Source organism: Nomascus leucogenys, chromosome 21 (genome assembly GCF_006542625.1).
Source record: "Nomascus leucogenys isolate Asia chromosome 21, Asia_NLE_v1, whole genome shotgun sequence".
Taxonomy (NCBI): domain Eukaryota; kingdom Metazoa; phylum Chordata; class Mammalia; order Primates; family Hylobatidae; genus Nomascus; species Nomascus leucogenys.
The window spans coordinates 22400915-22421427 of NC_044401.1; the positions used below are offsets into that span (position 1 = coordinate 22400915).

Below are 20513 nucleotides of genomic sequence, written 5' to 3' on the forward strand. Positions count from 1 at the left end.
AAAAATGAAAAATAAATCTATTAGTACCCAACTTTTCTCATGTTTATCCAAAAAGACTTGAGCCTCATTCTCTGAGAATTAGACCTTTTAGTGTATTTTCATCAAAAGCATTTGCCACAGAAAAGTGTTAAGAATCCATTTATTTCATGAAATAAAGTAGTGGGAGATTGACAGTAAACAATGAGTAAATAAATTATGAAAAAGAAGTACATGTTAAAGATTACATAGAGAACTTTTGCACAATCACATATGAAACTGGGTGCTAGATACTGGTAGAGAAAGTTGTTTATGCTGATTTCAGGAGTTGTCCTGCTTAGAAATGAGACTTTTTTCCTAGGAACAATATTAGTTGTCTAATTTTTAGCCACACAGTCTTCTTGGTTCTTTTGTTGGGTGGGGGGAACCAAATCAAACGAAAATGTTTCACTAAATATGGGGCAGTCATGTGTTATGTGAATATCACCAAAAAAGAAACCCTTCTCTCTTTCAGGGGACACTTATCTACAAGTCTTTTTACATTTAAGACAAGTGGTAAGCCTTTATGGACTTTATAATTTTTTATTTATATAATTAATATTTTTTGAACACTTAGGCACTGTGTCAGTTGCTGATTTATTGTACTTTCTCACTTAGTTGTCATAATAACACTATGAGGTAAGATAGTTATCTAATAATATAATGAATAGAGCAAATTGGAAGTTTTATATTTATAGAGAAATGGTCATGTAAGCAAGGAAGGTTCCTTAAGAAAGATGACTTTTGAACTTGTCTGAAGAAGTAATCAATTCGTTCAACAGAAAATATTTGCTGAGTGCCTTCTCTTTATGTGCCAGGCATTGCTCTGGTTCGAGTGATAAAGTGAACAAACTCCTGCCTTCCTGGAGCTTACATTCTAGTAGTGAGAGATTGATGATAAGCAATGAATAAATTATTGTTTATAATGTACTGTTTACAGTATGATAAAAGATGGAGGAAAATAAAGAAGGAGGACTGGATTGAAGTTGGGAAGGGCTTCCTCCCAGGGAAGACCTCAGGGAGAATGCAACATAGGCCAAAAACCTGAAGGAGGTAAAGGAGTGAGTTACTCAGTTATTTGGGGAGAGTGTCCCAGGGAGAAGATAATGTATCTCCATTAAACTAACAGTCATGCTTGTAAATTAGCATGTTTGTAGGTTTCCTAATGATACACAAAGACATATGCCCAAGAAACACTTGCCTAGTTTTGAAATTTCTCTGTTACAGTGTATTATTAGCGTAGTGTATGTTAATTAAAGATGGAATAGAAAGTTTTCAGTGAGCAGGTCTACATGCATTTTGAAATTATACCTGGAAACCAAATTTAGTCTTTTCTTTGTTTCAGGCTGTTATGGAACACTGGGGATGGAGTCTGGTGTGATCGCGGATCCTCAAGTAACAGCATCATCTGTGCTGGAGTGGACTGACCACACAGGGCAAGAGAACAGTTGGAAACCCGAAAAAGCCAGGCTGAAAAAACCTGGACCGCCTTGGGCTGCTTTTGCCACTGATGAATACCAGTGGTTACAAATAGATTTGAATAAGGAAAAGAAAATAACAGGTTAAGAGATAAAATTTTCTAGAGCAATTTGTAACACTTATTTTATTTGAAAAACTGGTAACATCTAAGATTTTCAGAGAAAATTAAGGCATTAAAATTTTAATTATGTGGTTTTCTATTTTCTTCACTGATGTTAATATTACTGGAGACACATTTTGTGAAACATGGCAGAGAAAAGGAGTTATTTGTGTTGGTCAGGGTTCTCTAAAGGGACACAACTAATAGGACAGATGTATATATAAAGGGGAGTTTATTAAGGTGTATTGGCTCACATGATCACAAAGTGAAGTCCCACAGGCCATCTGCAAGCTGAGGAGCAAGGAAGCCATTCTGAGCCCCAAAACCTCAAAAGTAGGGAAGCCGACAGTGCAGCTTTCAGTCTATGGTCGAAGATCCGAAAGTCCCAAAGCTAAGAACTTGGAGTCTGATGTTCAAGGGCAGGAAGCATCCAGCATGGGAGAAAGATGTAGGCCGGGAGACTTAAGCCAGTTTAGTCTTTACACGTTTTCTTCTGCCTTTTTTTATTCTGGCCGTGCTGATGCTGATTAAATGGTGCCAACCCAGACTGAGGGTGGTTCTGCCTTTCCCAGTCCACTGATTCAAATGTTAATCTCCTCTAGCAACACCCTCACAGACATACCTGGCAACAATACTTTTCATCCTTCAATCAAGTTGACACTCAGTATTAACCATCACAGTATTTAATTTGTAATAGCTTTTTGTTTCCATTGTAATGAGACTCTTTTTTAAGGTCGTGTTTCAGTAAAGTGGTCTTGAGACATCTAAAATAACGGTCTCTTACAGTCATTAAGAAAAATTTATATTAAAGGAGTCCATTTTAAATGATGAGATCATCAATTTTCCACATGTGGAGAGTATAAATTTAATTTAGGGGAACTTAGCAAATGGTCAGAATAATTGGTTGGGATTGGTTTAATTTTGTTAAAATTTTATTTTGTTTTGGTACTGTAAATAATACCAATAATCATCTTTAATCTGTTCATTCCCAGGAAGTCATCTTACCAGTAGTCAAAATCTATTTTACGATGTTATAAACACAAGACACCAAAACAGAATAGTTCTTTACTTAATGCACACTCATAATTCTTCCTATCTCTCCAAGGGAATAAGGCCAAGGATTTAGTAATGGTTATGATGAAAATGTGCACTTGGATATGGAAATGAGCCATAATTAGAAATGTTCGAGCTGTGCATTTCAAGTGTTTATACTTTGATGCTGAACAAACTTAGGGAATCAGACCGTGTGCATTAATGAAAGCAACTCTTCATTCCCCAGGCATTATAACCACTGGATCCACCATGGTGGAGCACAATTATTATGTGTCTGCCTACAGAATCCTGTACAGTGATGATGGGCAGAAATGGACTGTGTACAGAGAGCCTGGTGTGGAGCAAGATAAGGTAAAATGATTACCAAGGTATTTTTAAAAACATTTTTAAAATGGGCGGTTGCCAAAAGTCACAGAGCTCTCCTGTATAAAAGAGATGTAGAAGTTTAGAATGTCTTATACTACTCTCTTGTGGTTATTTTAGGTAGTGTTATTGGCCTTACTCTACTGACTTTAGAAAATTCTCAGTAGTTCTAGGTTCCTTTTGGTGACTGTAACGGTGAGTACTTTTCTGATTTTTGTCATTGCATTTTTAATTGAATTGTTTAGACACTTTATTAAGAAAGTCTAAAAGGGACCTTGTAATTTCTTATTTTTATGAAGCTTTTTTCAATTCACCAGATGATGGAGAGCCTTTGTTCCTAGATTTCTACTCTGTAGGCAAGAGGTAAAAAAAAAGAAAAAGCTGAAAACCAACGTGCATTAAATTATAGGATATTAGAGACGAAAATTCATCTGAAGATCATCTCACCAACTTTCATCTTGGGAAACTTCTGTTTTTCTTACATGAAGAATTGCTCTAGCATCTAATGATAATTATGGAATCTTTGTTTTAGTTAGCAACAAATTATGAAGATGCTGGAATGAGTCAGAGGAAATGATAAGGGGTGGGGAGCAGGCAGAGATGGATCTTATTCAGATGTGTATCCCTTTGACCTTTAAATGGAGGAGTCCTTGTGCCTAAGGAAGATAGATGTCTCCCATCAGTACCGAAACTATGAGGCTGGGCATGATGGCTCACTCCTGTAATCCCAGCACTTTGGGATTGCTTGAGCTCAGGAGTTTGAGACCAGCCTGGGCAACATGGCAACACGCCATCTCCACTAAAAATACAGAAAATTAGCCAGGCATGGTGGCGCATGCCTGTAGTCCCAGCTTCTTGGGAGGCTGAGGTGGGAGAATCACCTGAACCTAGGAGGTTGAGGCTGCAGTGAGCTGTGATCACTTCACTGCAATCCAGCCTGGGCGACAGAGGGAGACTCCGTCTCAAAGTGGAAAAAAAAGAACTGAAACGATGATGACATTTTTTCAAACTTTCCTATGAGTTTGATTTTGATTATATATTTTTGTTTTTTATCATGTATGATTTGCTAAAAAGTCTTCAATTACTACTTTTCTCATCTCTTTGTTCAAAAACCTCCAGGGGCTCATTATCTTTCATATGCATCTTAACTCCTCTGCTTTTATTCAAGGCCTCTTTCTTCTCTTCTACTTGGAGTCACATGAACTGCATCTTTGGTGAGCCTCTCCCTGTTAAAGAAAATAACAATATTTTCTCCATACATATCTTCTACTTCATGCACCTAAACTTGACTACTCTTTACTCCTACCACATCCATATTTATTTGTATCACATTTATTTTGCTTGTGAAATATAGCTAAATTTTTGGAATGTTAAGAATTGTTCAGGCTTATATTATAAAAACTTCTAACAACATTAAATGATATTTCTGAAAAAGATTCTTTGTTGCATTCATTTTTGAAAGATAATTTCTCTAAGTGTAGAAATCTGGGTTGATCAGTGGTTTTTTTGTTTTTGTTTTTTTGGTTTTTCCTTTCAATAATTGAAATACGTTGTCTGCTGTTTGCTGGCTTGCATTGTTTTTGACAAGAATTCTGCTATTATCTCTGTTCCTCAATATGTGATACGTCTTTTTTTCTGTGGCTCCTTTTAAGGTTTTCTTTTTATCATTTGTTTTAAGCAGTTTGATTGATGCGGCTTTTTTATATTTTTCTTTTTTTTTTACGTGGGGTTCTTTGAGCTTTTTGGATCTGTAGGTTATGATTTGCATCAAATTTAGAAAATTGCAGTTCTTTTTTTTTTTCAAATATTTTCCTTCCCCAATTCTAATTTTATGAATATTATGACCCTTGAAGATATGTCACCATTCACCAATGCTCCGTTCTTTATTTTTTTCAGTCTTTTTCTCTTTGTGTTTTAGTTTGAAAGTTTTCTGTTTTGTCTTCAAGTTCACTAATCTATTCTTCTGAAATGTCTAATCTGTTAATCCCATCCAGTGTAGTTTTATCTCTGATACTGTATTTTTTACCTCTAGATATTCATTTTGGGAGTTTTAAGATGTCTCCAATGTGTCTTTACATGCTCATGCTTTTCTCTATCTCTGGAACATGGAGCATATATAATAGCTCTTTCAATATCCTCATCTGCTAATGTTATCCTTTGTCATATATGGGTCTTTTTATGTTGATTGATATTATGAATCATATTTTACCTGCCTGAATTTTTTTTATTGGATGCCAGACATTGTGTTACATTGTTTAGTGCTGGAGTTTTTTATTATTATTATTCCCTTAAATATTTTTGAGCTTTGTTCTGGGATGTAGTTAAGCTACTGGAAACAATGTGATATTTTCAAGGCTTGCTTTTAAACTTCATTAGGCAGGACCTGGACAGCCTTTAGTTTTCTTTTTCTCCACCACTGATACAATACTGTTCTAAGTACTCACTGCAGTGTCCCATGTATTATGAGGTTTCTCTGTTCTACCTGTTGGCAGTGTAAGGAATTCCCAGACCTAGGGAGCTCTGAGACTTGTCCTGCTGACTGCTTCCAGTGTTTCTTTTACTGGCCATAGGTCATTTCTTTACATGCAGCTGAAGATTTAAGGGAAAACTCCTTATATATCCTAGAAGTGTCTCTCTCCCTCTCTGTCTCTCTCACGCTATCTTTATAGCTCTCTTCTCTCCTAATCTCTGCCTACAAATTCTAGCTACCTTATTGGCCTCCCACTCTCAGCTCTGTCTCCGCAACTCAGTGAGACCAGCAGGCTCTGTTAGGGATCTCTCTCCCAGCACTGTGGCCTGGAAACTCTCTACAGACAGTACTGGGGCAATAAATAGCAGGGCTCACCTTATTTATTTCCCTTCTCTCGGTCATTATTGCCCAAGGCAGCCTGTTGTCCAGAGACTGAGAACCATTGTTTCATATATATTATCCAGTTTCTCACATATGTATAGGGCTGAACAATAAGTCTAATCCGTTACTCTCATGGTCAGAAATGCAAATCCTCACACTGAATTGTATGAATTAACAGTCTTTTCCCGCTCATGTAAGTCCATCTGCTCCCTCATCACCTCCAACTCAACGGTAATTGGTGTATTCATTTTACCCCTTTTCTGAGCCTGCACATGTGCATGAGCACACAGAGACTGCATTTGGTTTTGTTTTCAGAAAATGGGATTTGTATATATATACACACAATTTGTTTTCATAATACATCACTTTCTAACATTATGCCATATTGATGTGTGGTAATCAATAAAATTTAAGTTTCTTGAGGGTGGGAACCGTAGCAACCATATCCATTTTCTTTTCATGACACCTCACATGCTTCTCTGTACATGAGGATTCTCAGTAAATGCTCATAGGTTGACTACAGCAAATCTTTTTTACTTTTTATAAAATCGAGACAGCAATATAGAGGAAGAACTTAAGGATAGTTTTTATATGCTAAAGTAATGATTTGTTATCGTCCCTGTTCCACTAATATAGTAAGAATGAAAATAATTGCCTTTCATTTTATTTCAGAGTAATATCTGAGGAAATCACGGGGGCTCACTAGTATGGAAGTTACTGTAACTGCAAAACAAACTTTTTAGGAAATGAAGGATATTAACACATCTTTCGAGATTTATAGTCTAATGCCAAGTGAATTGGCCAAGAAGAAATAGAACCACAATACTTGGAAATAGCTTGATTGAGAAGTTAAACATTTACTTAATCTCACCTTAGCTGATTAGAAAAAAAATCACTTTGATTTTAGGCAATATATGCTTATTAATGGTCTTTAGAAACTACCTAGTTGATCTGACCTAGAGAACAAACAGGGCTCTTTTTTAGCTTATTGGAGGCCATACTTAAGTCAGAAGACCCAGAGTCAAATTGCTGCCCTGTCATTGACTAGCTGTGCAATCCACTTACAGATTCCTGTGCCCTCTATTTCATAGGGTTGTCTGAATTAGTTACATTAAAATGTTTTATAAATAATTAAGTGCATAAGGTACTATCATTATTTGCTTGAAGTAGTTAAGGGAATGAGACTCACCTAAATTCATATTTTTACCTAGGGATTATTTTTATAATGCATTTGTTGCTATTTAGTTACAAGCATTATTAAATTAGTCACAGGCCAGGCATGGTAGCTCACACCTGTAATTTCAGCATTTTGGGGGAGGTCTAGGTGTGAGTATACTTGAGGACAGGAGTTTGAGACCAGCTTGAGCAGCATAGCAAGACCCCTTTCTACAAAAATAAAAAATCACCGTGTGCAGTGGCTCATTCCTGTAATCTCAGCACTTTGGGAGGCTGAGGCAGATGGATCCCTTGAGGTCAATATGGCAAAACCCTGTCTTTACTAAAAATACAAAAATTAGCGGGGTGTGTTGGTGCACTCCTGTAATCCCAGCTACTCAGGAGGCTGAGGCAGGAGAGTTGCTTGAACTTGGGAGGAAGAGGTTGCAGTGAGCCAAGATTGCGCCACTGCACGCTAGCCTGGGCAACAAAGCAAGACCTCTTCTCTAAATAAATAAGTAAATATTGCCACACATGTTGGCATGTGCCTCTGTAGTCCTAGCTACTCAGGAGGCTGAGGTGGGAGGATCTTTTGAGCCCAGGAGTTCTAGGCTGTATTGCGCTATGATCCCGCCAATGCATTCCTTGGATGACAGAGGAAGACTCTATATCTAAAAATAATTAATAATTTAAGCATAAAATAGCATTTCAAAGTCACTTCTAGTGTAAATGGCAGCATGGAACGAAAACCGGGATAATAGGAGAACTGTCTTTATGCGGTTTATCCAGTAGGTGGAGGTAGATATCTGTTATATGTTTGTTAGTATATGTTCCTTAGTATATGTTCACCATCAGCCTGTTGAGAGAAAAATTATGAAAAGTACACAAGCAAAATATTTCCCCTAAGACCTGGCATGATCAATTTTGTTTTACTTTAAAAATAAAAATTAATATATTTAAGTAGTTGGTAATTCCACAGGACTAGAGTTACTAATTTATTAATAGGATAAATTGTCTCACTGGATTTGAAACCTTTTACCCAAATGCCAAGTTAGCCCTCTTGTTAAGTTCTTAAATCATCTTAAAATCATTTCTATATTAAATATTTTTCTTTTATAAACTTTTGATTAAAATGTGCAGCATCTTAATAGTTTTCCAAATTATGATTATTTTCTTAAAAATTAATCCTTATTGTCATACTTTACAGATGTAATTTAAGGCCTAGAGCAAAGAACAAAAATATGTTTAAGTGGAGAAATTTAGCCCTGACCTCTATTGATTTAAAGTACCAATTTTTTGTTGTTTTTTTAAAGATATTTCAAGGAAACAAAGATTATCACCAGGATGTGCGTAATAACTTTTTGCCACCAATTATTGCACGTTTTATTAGAGTGAATCCTACCCAATGGCAGCAGAAAATTGCCATGAAAATGGAGCTGCTCGGATGTCAGTTTATTCCTAAAGGTAAAGAGACAGTGTGTTTAAGATATGTTATTTTTACTGGATTGCCAATTTAAAATGGTTTTGCTGTTCTCAGAGAGAGTAATCAATAATGTGAGTGTTTTTCTGGTTAAACTCTAATTACAATATCTTCTTAAAGGGATTAAAAAAAAAATAAATGGTTACCATATTAAAAAGTTACTTATCAGAATGGTCTCCAAAATTATAAGTGGAAGAAGAAATAGCATCATTCACGAGATAATGTAAATGAGATCACTTTCCAAATTTAGTCTCAATCCTAATAATTTTAAATCAGGTCTCATGTACTGTAATATTTGTTTAACATAAGCCTGAAAGATTGTAACAATACATTTAAAGCAAGAATAATTTATCTCAATATTATGCATTTTAATATACTGTTTACTTTTATACCCCCAAAGGCTACCACAGTGCCTGACACATCGTTGGCCCTCCATAAATAATTATTAAATGAATTGAATAAGTACTATATCAAAATGTGGATGACTCCTTTATAGCTTTAGCATTCAACATCACTTTCCACCCCATTATTCTTCTTCCTAAAATTATTTTCAGATGATTTAATTATTTAAAAACTGAGAAATCCTTGCATATTTGTGCATTTATTGCAGAGTATAATATTTATCCTTCCAATATATTTCTCTCTGAGAGTTAAAATTATTCTGCAGAATTAAATACTTTAGGAAATATTGAAGACATTTAGCATTACTATTTTTAATTATGATTTTTAAAAACAAAATGTTTAAATTTTTCTAAACCATTTTTCAAGGTCGTCCTCCAAAATTTACTCAACCTCCACCTCCTCGGAACAGCAATGACCTCAAAAACACTACAAACCCTCCAAAAATAGCCAAAGGTATGCCTGTTTTTAATGTGAGAATTTGATATTCCTTGGATTGATGGTGCAACTTACCAAAAATATATTAAAAGCATTATCAAATAAGTTTATGTTAATCCAGTTGGTACAGATTAAAAAATAAAGAGCTTTTAAAACTTTTTTAAAGGTCGTGCCCCAAAATTTACGCAACCACTACGACCTCGCAGTAGCAATGAATTTCCTGCACAGACAGAACAAACAACTGCCAGTCCTGATATCAAAAATACTACCGTAACTCCAAATGTAACCAAAGGTATGCAAACATGGAAATGAACGCCTAGTACATAGTATTGTTTTGTTTTTAACTAAAGTTTTCACGGGCATTTTTAAACCTTCAGTTTATTTTCTTCCAACTATAGTTTTTAAGTATAGCAAAAAAAAAAAAATTATTTTCTTTCATAGGAAAAGATTGCATTGATCTAAGTTGTAGTCTTTGCTGCCATGTAGAATTGCTCTTTAAATATTTAGAGAAGGCCACTGTGTTGCAGGCCTCTTGTGATTTATTTTTCCTTACAGCTAAACATGTTGACTCTCAGGCTTAGAAATACAATATTTTCTAGAAATAACTGAAATCATAGCAGGAAACAAACTTGTTTCCCTTGATAATATATTAATTTGATGGATATGGAACTTGATGGCAAAAAGGGGAAAATAAAAACAGAACTTTTAGTAGAAACTAATAATTATTAAAAAATACTCTGAGTTAACATATTCATAAAAAAAACTTTGGTCTCTTTTTAAGTGTTTGCAATTATATTTTTTAAGATCATAAATACAAATTTATTAGAATTTACTTTCAAGTTTTGTTGTCAGTGATAAATAAGGTCTCAAAATATATAAAACATAGTAGTCTTACTAGTTGTTGAAAAATAAAATTTCAATTGAATTCAAAAAAGTGTCAGTGTCATAGCAGACCAAGCATCAGGGTTGGCACATAAAAAGCTTACTTGTTTTCAGGAAAGTGCAGGGAGAGAAAGCAGTTCATCCAAAGTAATTTGTGCCACATAGAACTTCAGTCATGCTCATTTTTTGAAAGTTTGCCTGGATTTAGATAACTTTCTCTGACTTTCCCCGTGTTGGTTTCTTTCCCATCTTCTGAAGTGTTTTCACAAAGACGAATTTCTTTCTCATGCTGCAGGTACAGCTAGAGAGAATCAAGAGTTCTCAGAGGCAGGAGATCTCAGCATCTTTTAACTGCTTACCAGTTGTCAGAAGGCATGTACTTGGGCAGAATCCCAGACCACATGGCTGGATGGAGATCAGTCACTGAAAAGTGTTGCTGATCTTAAAATCTGATTGCATCTCAGAACCTCAAGGCTAAAAAGAGTCTTTAAATAATTTCCTTCCAGAATTAGGATCCCTGTATGCCCAAAAAGAATAACAAAGAATGAGTTGGTCTTCTCAAAGACCTCCTGTCTCTTTTTGGGGGGGATGGTAGTATATAAATTTATTTTTTGAACCTAAGAAGGTGTTTTAAAGCCTCTGATTAAATCACACAGCATCCATCTAAACTCGATTATCTTCTCTTGTCTCACTATTCTTACAGAAAAAGCACATTTACCGTTGTGAATTCTGAGTGCTTTCTAGTCTAAGTCATTATTTCTGTTTATGGACTTCTCCATTTTTACAGCCAGGCTGAGAGTGATTTCATGGAAAAGATTATGTCATGGTCAGATTTGTGCCTCTGTAGTTTCCAGGTCCTCCCTCAGTGGGGCCCGTGGCATCAGCTGGCTGTCCTTCTGAAAGGCTGTAGTAGCTCTTCTGTCTGTTCTCAACTATAGCTATTTTAAATATTCCCCTTATTTTCAAACCTTTCACCCGACATCTTCACCCACTCTCAGTTACCGCTCCAACTTTACAGAGAAAGTAGGGCGTTTCCTTCCAGTGAAACTCCCTTTTTGTGGAGCCTACAAACCTATCCGTAGCCTCTGTTCACTGCTGTGAAAAGGGGGCTTCCTTATGTTGCCCAAGGCTGATTATATCACCTGTGCCCTGGTTCCCCTCCATCTACCTCTCAGGGACCCACCCGATCTTACTGATTATCCTCTCCCTCTCCTGTATCTTCAGCCTCTTTCTCTCTTTTGGATACAGTTGTTTTAAGGAATAAAGAAGATGCTGCAGGTTAGACTCATTGCAGTGTCCGGCTCTGAGCCCCCAGTAAATATCAGCAGGTGCTGCTATTATCATCTTCATGGCAAGTAGGGGGTTGAGCGACAAAGGAGAAAACTAATATCCCAAGTGACCTTAGGCAGATCATTTTCTATATCTGGGCCTAGAATTCCTTCTCTCTGGAGTGAAATTAGGGGATTAAATGATCCCTAAATCTCTCCCAGTTCCAGCATTATGAGGGCTTCTGACCTGTTCACACACACATTTCCAATTGACTTTCTTAACACCACATTGTTACCTTCCCATATATATATATGAATGTTTTGCCATTGTGATGTAACATCATTTCAATTGCTGGATTATTTTCTTTTTTAAGGAGGATACCATGATTTATTCCCTCTCATTTTTGGGCATTTGGATTATTTCCAATTTTTCACTCTTACGCAGAAACAGAGAGAACATCTTTAAGGATGCATCTTTTTTGAGTTTCTGAGAATAAATTGTAGGAATGGAATTGCCAATAGATGTTTGTACATATTGCCCAAAAATGCCAGTCAGTGAGATAGTATCAGTTTATATTTCCATTAAAAAATAACTGTTTCCTGGTAGCCTGTTCATCAATTAGTTGTTGTTTTAAATATTTGCCACTTTGATTAGCAAAAGTAGTATTTTGTTGTTTTTAAGTTATTTTTAACTTTTTTTGTGTTGGTTGTTTAACTTGTATTTCTTTGATTACTAGTGAAGCTAACATAGTTAATGGTTACTTGTATTTTTTAATGTATTGCTAGTTAATCTCTACTGATTTTTCTCTTAAATGTTTGGATTTGACTTGTAATGCCCTACAATATAATAATTATTTACAGTAACTCTTCACATATGTAGAAAATATATTTTCCCAATTTTTCATTTGTCTTTCAATTTTATTTTAGTGATTTAAAAATTTAGGAAAATTTCCCATCTCTACACAGATGGAATGAATAGTGTAACAAGCTTCTGTGTATCTGCAAAAGCTTCTGCAGTTACCACCACATGCCCAGTCTTGACAAATAATGTTTATGGTATTTCTGTGAGGTAGAAAAATTTAGAAAGATGATGTGGTTAATTTTCCCTGGTGATTTCTGCCTTTGGCGTTAATATGGCTTTTGTTTGTCTGTTTTTGTCTTTGTAACTTCAGATGTAGCGCTGGCTGCGGTTCTTGTCCCTGTGCTGGTCATGGTCCTCACTACTCTCATTCTCATATTAGTGTGTGCTTGGCACTGGAGAAACAGGTCAGTACATAGCTAGTTCACCTGAGTCCAAAACTACCAAATGTGAAGTAGAAGCTAAATATAGAAGATGAACTACACACAGTGTTTACCTGTTTGAGACTGAGAGTTAAGGTAGTTATTAAAATGAAAATTTCATGCTTCTCCTTTATTCCCATTAAAAATAAGTGAGTTCAATTCCACAATCAGTTACTAAGTACCTTTTTTGTATCAAGTTCTGCATTATACACTGGGATATGTACATTAATATGAACAATTTCTGACACATGATAGTGATATTTACTTAAAGAATGAGACACAACTCCTTTCTCTGAAGTGTTTAGCAGGGTTGACTAACAAGGAAGTGTATCATGTGGTTTGATGAGTTATGAACCATGAGAATTAACTGAAGTTTTTTCTTCAGGAAAGGGGAATCCTCAAGTTTGGCTTGCTTTGCCTTAAAGGAATTGTTGTTGGCTAGATAGAGGAAGGTAGATGTCTTTGTTCGGGATGCTACAAGAAAATACTATAACCTGGGTGACTTATAAATAATAGAATTGATTTCTCACAGTTCTGGAGGCTGAGAAGTCCAAGATCAAAACACTGCAGATGCGATGACTAGTGAGGGCCTGCCGTCTGGCTTATTCATCGACAGTGCCTTCTTGCCCGATCCTCACATAGTGGAAGGGATAAACAAGCTCTCTCAGGCCTTTCCTGTAAGGGCACCAATCCCATTCATGAGGACTCTGCCTTCATGACCTAATCACTTACCAAAGCCCCACTTTCTAATGAGGGTTAGGATTTCAACATATGAATTTTGGAGAGATGCAAATATTCAGACCATAGCAATAGAGAATGGCCCAACCTGAGCGAATTGTTTGAGTGAAGGCACAGAGATACGGAATGTAGGCAAAATAGTGAGTCATCGCATGTACGCTTGGCATGGGAGAGTCCTGAGAAATAACCATAGAGGTGCAGTCTGGGCCTGGATCAGGAAAGGCTTTTCTGGAAGAGAGAAATTTAGATTTTATTCTATAGATGGAAAGTCACTTGAGTGTCAAGCAAAGAGGTGATATTGTCAGATGATTGTACAAAGATGGTGGCTGTTTTGAAGGGTAGATTGAAGAGGAGAGAGGCTGAGACTTAGCAAGATGAGTTACTAAACCACTGAGGCCAGGCAGGCACATAACACACTGATTCTAGGAAAGGGAGAAGAGATGGAGACGAGATGTTTCCCAGTAGCATTGACAGGATGTATGACTAGTTGTCTACTAAGGAAGAAGTGATACAGGAGGAATCTGAGGTTTCTGGCTTGTGCAGTTAGACCAGTAGAGGTGTCATGAGTTGAGATAACTGAGCAGGAGGGACAGGTTTGGTGGAGAATGAGAATGACTTCATTTGTTCAGCCGTGCAACAAATATTTGAATACTTGGCTGTTACCCTGTGTCAAGTATTGAGCCACGTGCTGGGGATTCCAGTGATTAACCCCAAAGCTTACAGATTAGGAACGGATGCAATGCAAAAAAAACTCCCAGCGGTAACACCAGCCATAGAATATATGCCATGGGAGGAAGCTAGTGGATCCCACCTTCATGAGCAGGCTGTCTAAGCAGAGACACAGCAAATTAGCATGAGAACAATAGGGAAAGGAAAGGACTTTAGGAAATTCCAAAGAGGAGAGAGTATGATGCATTTAAGGAACTTAGCAACAACAGTGATAGTAGTGATGAGGCCCGCAGCAGCAGTGGCTAATTTTTATAGAAAATTGAATGCTAATCTTAATCACTATTCTACATAATTATTCCAAATACCTGTATTAATTAATCATCAAAACAATCTGTGAAGCAGGCACTATAATAAGCCTCATTTTACAGAAGGAGAAAATGAGACACAACATAAATAACTTGCCCAAGGTCTCTCGGCTAGTACATAGGCAGAGGGGAGTTTTGGACCAGACTTGAGAGATCGTGCTCTTACCCACTGCTGCTCTGAACACATAATAAATAAAGTATAACTCACTGATATTAAAGCACGGGGTGTGAGGGGGAGGACTGAGGAGTGCCGCTGTTGAGAGGGCAGGAGTCAGACAGAGCCTGAGGTCAGTTTGGGATAGTGTTGAAAGGACCCTGTGGACATCCCAGACTCTTGAGGCAATTAGACCACACACCTGGCGTTAAGGACACAAGATCTGAGCTGGAGAATTGAAGTTACTGTTAGGAATGTAGTTGAAATCACTGATGAGTGGCTTTATGACAAGGAGTAAAGGAGCAGATGCCATTAATGTGCTGTGGAAAATAGGGAGGAGGAGCATGATAATAAAAACAGCTGCAGCTTATTGAATCCAGAGCTCATTCTAAGCACTTTATATGTAATGAATAAGTAACCAGAAGCTTTGTCACTTACGTTTATAAAATCCTTTATAGTACAACCTATGGCTAATATCTATGCCATAAATTTGTTGTCCTAGCCATATAGGGCATCTAACTTCTGTTAAGAAAAGATGATTTATTTTTTTTTCTAAATCATATGATGATTAGAGCATTTTCAGGGTGAAAGGTGTTTAATCAGTATATTTTTTTATTTCTTTTCCATTCAAGTGTTTCATTAACATCTTCAACACTTATTATCTTTTCCACAAATTTTATATTATACTGTACTTTGAAATAATGAAATAAGTATACCTACACTTTAAAATGAGGATGCATTTACTATCAAAAATATAGTCTTATACTGGAGAATGTTTCCTAGTAGGAAAAGCACATGGCTTGGGCTTTTTATGAAAACCGCATTTGTGGTGCTTGCTTCGGCAGCACATATACTAAAATTGGAACGATACAGAGAAGATTAGCATGGCCCCTGTGCAAGGATAACACGCAAATTCGTGAAGCGTTCCATATTTTTAATTGACCACATAGTTGGAAGTAAAGCACTCATCAGCAAATGTAAAAGAACAGAAATTATAACAAACTGTCTCTCAGACCACAGTGCAATCAAACTAGAACTCAGGATTAAGAAACTCACTCAAAACCGCTCAACTACATGGAAACTGAACAACCTGCTCCTGAATGACTACTGGGTACATAATGAAATGAAGGCAGAAATAAAGATGTTCTTTGAAACCAATGAGAACAAAGACACAACATACCAGAATCTCTGGGACACATTCAAAGCAGTGTGTAGAGGGAAATTTATAGCACTAAATGCCCACAAGAGAAAGCAGGAAAGATCTAAAATTGACACCCTAACATCACAATTAAAAGAACTAGAGAAGCAAGAGCAAACACATTCAAAAGCTGCAGAAGGCAAGAAATAACTAAGATCAGAGCAGAACTGAAGGAGATAGAGACACAAAAAAACCCTTCAAAAAATCAGTGAATCCAGGAGCTGGTTTTTTTAAAAGATCAAAAAGACTGATAGACTGCTAGCAAGACTAATAAGAAAAGAGAGAAGAATCAAATAGACACAATAAAAAATGATAAAGGGGATATCACCACCGATCCCACAGAAATACAAACTACCATCAGAGAATACTATAAACACCTCTACGCAAATAAACTAGAAAATCTAGAAGAAACGGATAAATTCCTGGACACATACACCCTTCCAAGACTAAACCAGGAATAACTTGAATCCCTGAATAGACCAATAACAGGCTCTGAAATTGAGGCAATAATTAATAGCCTACCAAACAAAAAAAGTCCAGGACCAGACGGATTCACAGCCGAATTCTACCAGAGGTACAAGGAGGAGCTGGTACCATTCCTTCTGAAACTATTCCAATCAATAGAAAAAGAGGGAATCCTCCCTAACTCATTTTATGAGGCCAGCATCATCCTGACACCAAGCCTGGCAGAGACACAACAAAAAGAGAGAATTTTAGACCAATATCCCTGATGAACATCGATGCAAAAATCTCTGTAAAATACTGGCAAACCGAATCCAGCAGCACATCAAACAGCTTATCCACCATGATCAAGTGGGCTTCATCCCTGGGATGCAAGGCTGGTTCAACATATGCAAATCAATAAACATAATCCAGCGTATAAACAGAACCAAAGACAAAAACCACATGATTATCTCACTAGATGCAGAAAAGGCCTTTGACAAAATTCAACAGCCCTTCATGCTAAAAACTCTCAATAAATTAGGTATTGATGGGACGTATCCCAAAATAATAAGAGCTATGTATGACAAACCCACAGCCAGTATCATACTGAATGGGCAAAAACGGGAAGCATTCCCTTTGAAAACTGGCACAAGACAGGGATGCCCTCTCTCACCACTCCTATTCAACATAGTGTTGGAAATTCTGGCCAGGGCCATCAGGCAAGAGAAAGAAATAAAGGGTATTCAGTTAGGAAAAGAGGAAGTCAAATTGTCCCTGTTTGCAGATGACATGATTGTATATTTAGAAAACCCCATCATCTCAGCCCAAAATCTTAAGCTGATAAGCAACTTCAGCAAAGTCTCAGGATACAAAATCAATGTGCAAAAATCACAAGCATTCTTATACACCAGTAACAGACAAACAGCCAAATCATGAGTGAACTCCCATTCACAATTGCTTCAAAGAGAATAAAATACCTAGGAATCCAACTTACAAGGGATGTGAAGGACCTCTTCAAGGAGAACTACAAACCACTGCTCAACGAAATAAAAGAGGACACAAACAAATGGAAGAACATTCCATGCTCATGAATAGGAAGAATCAATATCGTGAAAATGGCCATACTTCCAAAGGTAATTTATAGATTCAATGCCATCCCCATCAAGCTACCAATGACTTTCTTCACAAAATTGGAAAAAACTATGTTAAAGTTCATATGGAACCAAAAAAGAGCCTGCATTGCCAAGACAATCCTAAGCCAAAAGAACAAAGCTGGAGGCATCACCCTACCTGACTTCAAGCTATACTACAAGGCTACAGTAACCAAAACAGCATGGTACTGGGACCAAAACAGAGATATAGATCAATGGAACAGAACAGAGCCCTCAGAAATAATGCCACACATCTACAACCATCTGATCTTTGACAAACCTGACAAAAACAAGAAATGGGGAAGGGATTCCCTATTTAATAAATGGTGCTAGGAAAACAGGCTAACCATTTGTAGAAAGCTGAAATTGGATCCCTTCCTTACACCCTATACAAAAATTAATTCAAGATGGATTAAAGACTTAAATGTTAGACCTCAAACCATAAAAACCCTAGAAGAAAACCTAGGCAATACCATTCAGGACACAGGCATGGACTTCATGTGTAAAACACCAAAAGCAATGGCAACAAAAGCCAGAATTGACAAATGGGATCTAATTAAACTAAAAAGCTTCTGCACAGCAAAAGAAACTACCATCAGAGTGAACAGGCAACCTACAGAATGGGAGAAAACTTGCAATCTACTCATCTGACAAAGGGCTAATATCCAGAATCTACAAAGAACTCAAACAAATTTACAAGAAAAAAAAACCCCATCAACAAGTGGGCAAAGGATATGAACAGACACTTCTCAAAAGAAGACATTTGTGCAGCCAACAAACACATGAAAAAATGCTCATCATCACTGGCCATCAGAAAAATGCAAATCAAAACCGCAATGAGATACCATCTCACACCAGTTAGACTGGTGATCATTAAAAAGTCAGGAAACAACAGGTGCTGGAGAGGATGTGGAGAAATAGCAACACTTTTACACTGTTGGTGGGACTGTAACCTAGTTCAACCATTGTGGAAGACAGTGTGGCAATTCCTCAGGGATCCAGAACTAGCAATACCATTTGACCCAGCCATCCCATTACTGGGTATATACCGAAAGGATTATAAATCATGCTGCTGTAGAGACACATGCACACGTTATATTCATTGCAGCACTATTCAAAATAGCAAAGACTTGGAACCAACCCAAATGTCCATCAATGATAGATTGGATTAAGAAAATGTGGCACATATATACCATGGAATACTATGCAGCCATAAAAAAGGATGAGTTCATGTCCTTTGTAGGGACATGGATGAAGCTGGAAACCATCATTCTCAGCAAACTGTCCCAAGGACAAAAAACCAAACACCGCATGTTCTCACTCATAGGTGGGAATTGAACAATGAGAACACTTGGACACAGGAAGGGGAATATCACATACCAGGGCCTGTCTTGGGGTAGGGGGAGCGGGAGGGATAGCATTAGGAGATATACCTAATTTAAATGACGAGTTAATGGGTGCAGCACACCAACATGGCACATGTATACATATGTAACAAACCTGCACGTTGTGCACATGTACCCTAGAACTTAAAGTATAATAAAAAAAAAAAAAGGAAAACCACGTTTGTGATCTTGAGCCAATCGCATAGCCGTCTTGTCCTCATCTGTAGACTAGAATAATATCTGCTTTCTCCTTATCTTGCAAAGAACTAATTTGAATTGAATAGATTTACACCCTTGAATCTGAAAATGTTATTTCATTTGCTTGGTTTTTCTTTCCAAAAGGCACTTGGTAAATACTAGTTCTTAATGGAGGGAAGAGAGATTTTTCTGAGAGGTGGACTGGGGAGAATCTTCTTTGTTGCATACGTGACTCTCACCTCCCCCAGAGAATTTCAGTGCCTCCCAGGCCTGGAGAGTCATGTTCTCTTCCCTCTCCACTTCTCGCTGTTAGTGGTAGCATTGACTTATCCTGGGATGGTTGGAGGAATCAGATCTATGCAATTAAGGGTATGGGACCCTTTAAACTTCTCTGGGGAAAAAGACTGTAGAAGAAAAAGCAAGAAGTTGGAGAAAAAAATGCAGAATAGAAAACCAGAAGATGATGGGTTTTTTAGATCTGTGAATTTTGTGACTCAGTTGATTTATGATATCTTTATTTGAAACCAAAACAGACTTAACATAATTTACCTATAATAACCCACATATCAGAGGTGATTCTTTGATTTGATTCAGTCTTTTCATGTACAGACTTCGCATTTTTACATTTCTTTTATCCCTTTTGAGTGGGTAATAGGTAGGTAACAAGGTAGCTATGGCAAAAGATAGTTGTTTACTGAGAGTCCAGGATTTATAAACCTCAGCATGGCAACTTTGAAAGCTAAATTAAATAGAGGACTCCCTTAGGTAGATCAGCAAATAGAGATATGTACTCTAGACTAATTATTAACTTTGGTGTTTATTCTGTAGTTTCATAAATGTCTTACCAGTGAATTTACTCTATTTGCTAACTTCTCTTCTATATTTTTCCAGAAAGAAAAAAACCGAAGGCACCTATGACTTACCCTACTGGGACCGGGCAGGTAACTCATGTGGTCTTTGCATCTCATTTCTATCAGAGGGATGTCCCTCCCCTACAGGGGGCAGTAGTGAAAAAAGAGAGTCATTCTCAGGCCCAGGTGAACTCCCCGACACTGTTAGAACAATGGCATTACTCTTCAGTTCTCACCATTTTTACCCTCTGCAAAATCTCTTGTAGTTCATAAGTAATGAAATGAAAAGTACAAATTTCTTAAAACAAGCTCTTCTTTTTCTTCTGGAAAACTTGTGTAGTTTGGCCCGTATATCTGTTTCTCATGAGGAGACTGGCTTTCTGTGGCCCTTATGAACACTCAGTAAGAAACAAAAGACTGTGGTCTCCAGGACACGGTGTGTGTTTGTCCTCTGCCATGGTTATTCACCAAGTGAAGTCCAGCAGTTTAGGAATTGGGAGGTGTCCCATGATGAGTTGTCATCTTCTGAATTACTGCAAGTGACACCAAAGGGGCCCCCCTACCAGTCTCTCACTTCCCAATGTCACTACTGGATC

At 37.2% G+C, this 20513-nt stretch overlaps 1 protein-coding gene and 1 non-coding gene across 2 annotated transcripts in view; both read left to right on the plus strand.

Annotated features, from left to right (window-relative positions):
• Window positions 1-20513, plus strand: part of DCBLD2 (discoidin, CUB and LCCL domain containing 2) — a 103713-nt gene that overhangs the window by 78073 nt on the left and 5127 nt on the right. Inside the window, exons 7-14 of the mRNA XM_003261722.4 lie at window positions 491-531; window positions 1361-1576; window positions 2874-2998; window positions 8330-8480; window positions 9265-9351; window positions 9500-9625; window positions 12656-12749; window positions 19958-20007. Of these exons, the coding sequence (XP_003261770.2) occupies window positions 491-531; window positions 1361-1576; window positions 2874-2998; window positions 8330-8480; window positions 9265-9351; window positions 9500-9625; window positions 12656-12749; window positions 19958-20007 (890 nt within the window). The remainder of the gene's footprint in view (window positions 1-490; window positions 532-1360; window positions 1577-2873; window positions 2999-8329; window positions 8481-9264; window positions 9352-9499; window positions 9626-12655; window positions 12750-19957; window positions 20008-20513) is intronic.
• LOC115832234 lies at window positions 15520-15626 on the plus strand. Its single transcript, XR_004027660.1, has one exon. It is a non-coding gene; the product is annotated as a U6 spliceosomal RNA (small nuclear RNA).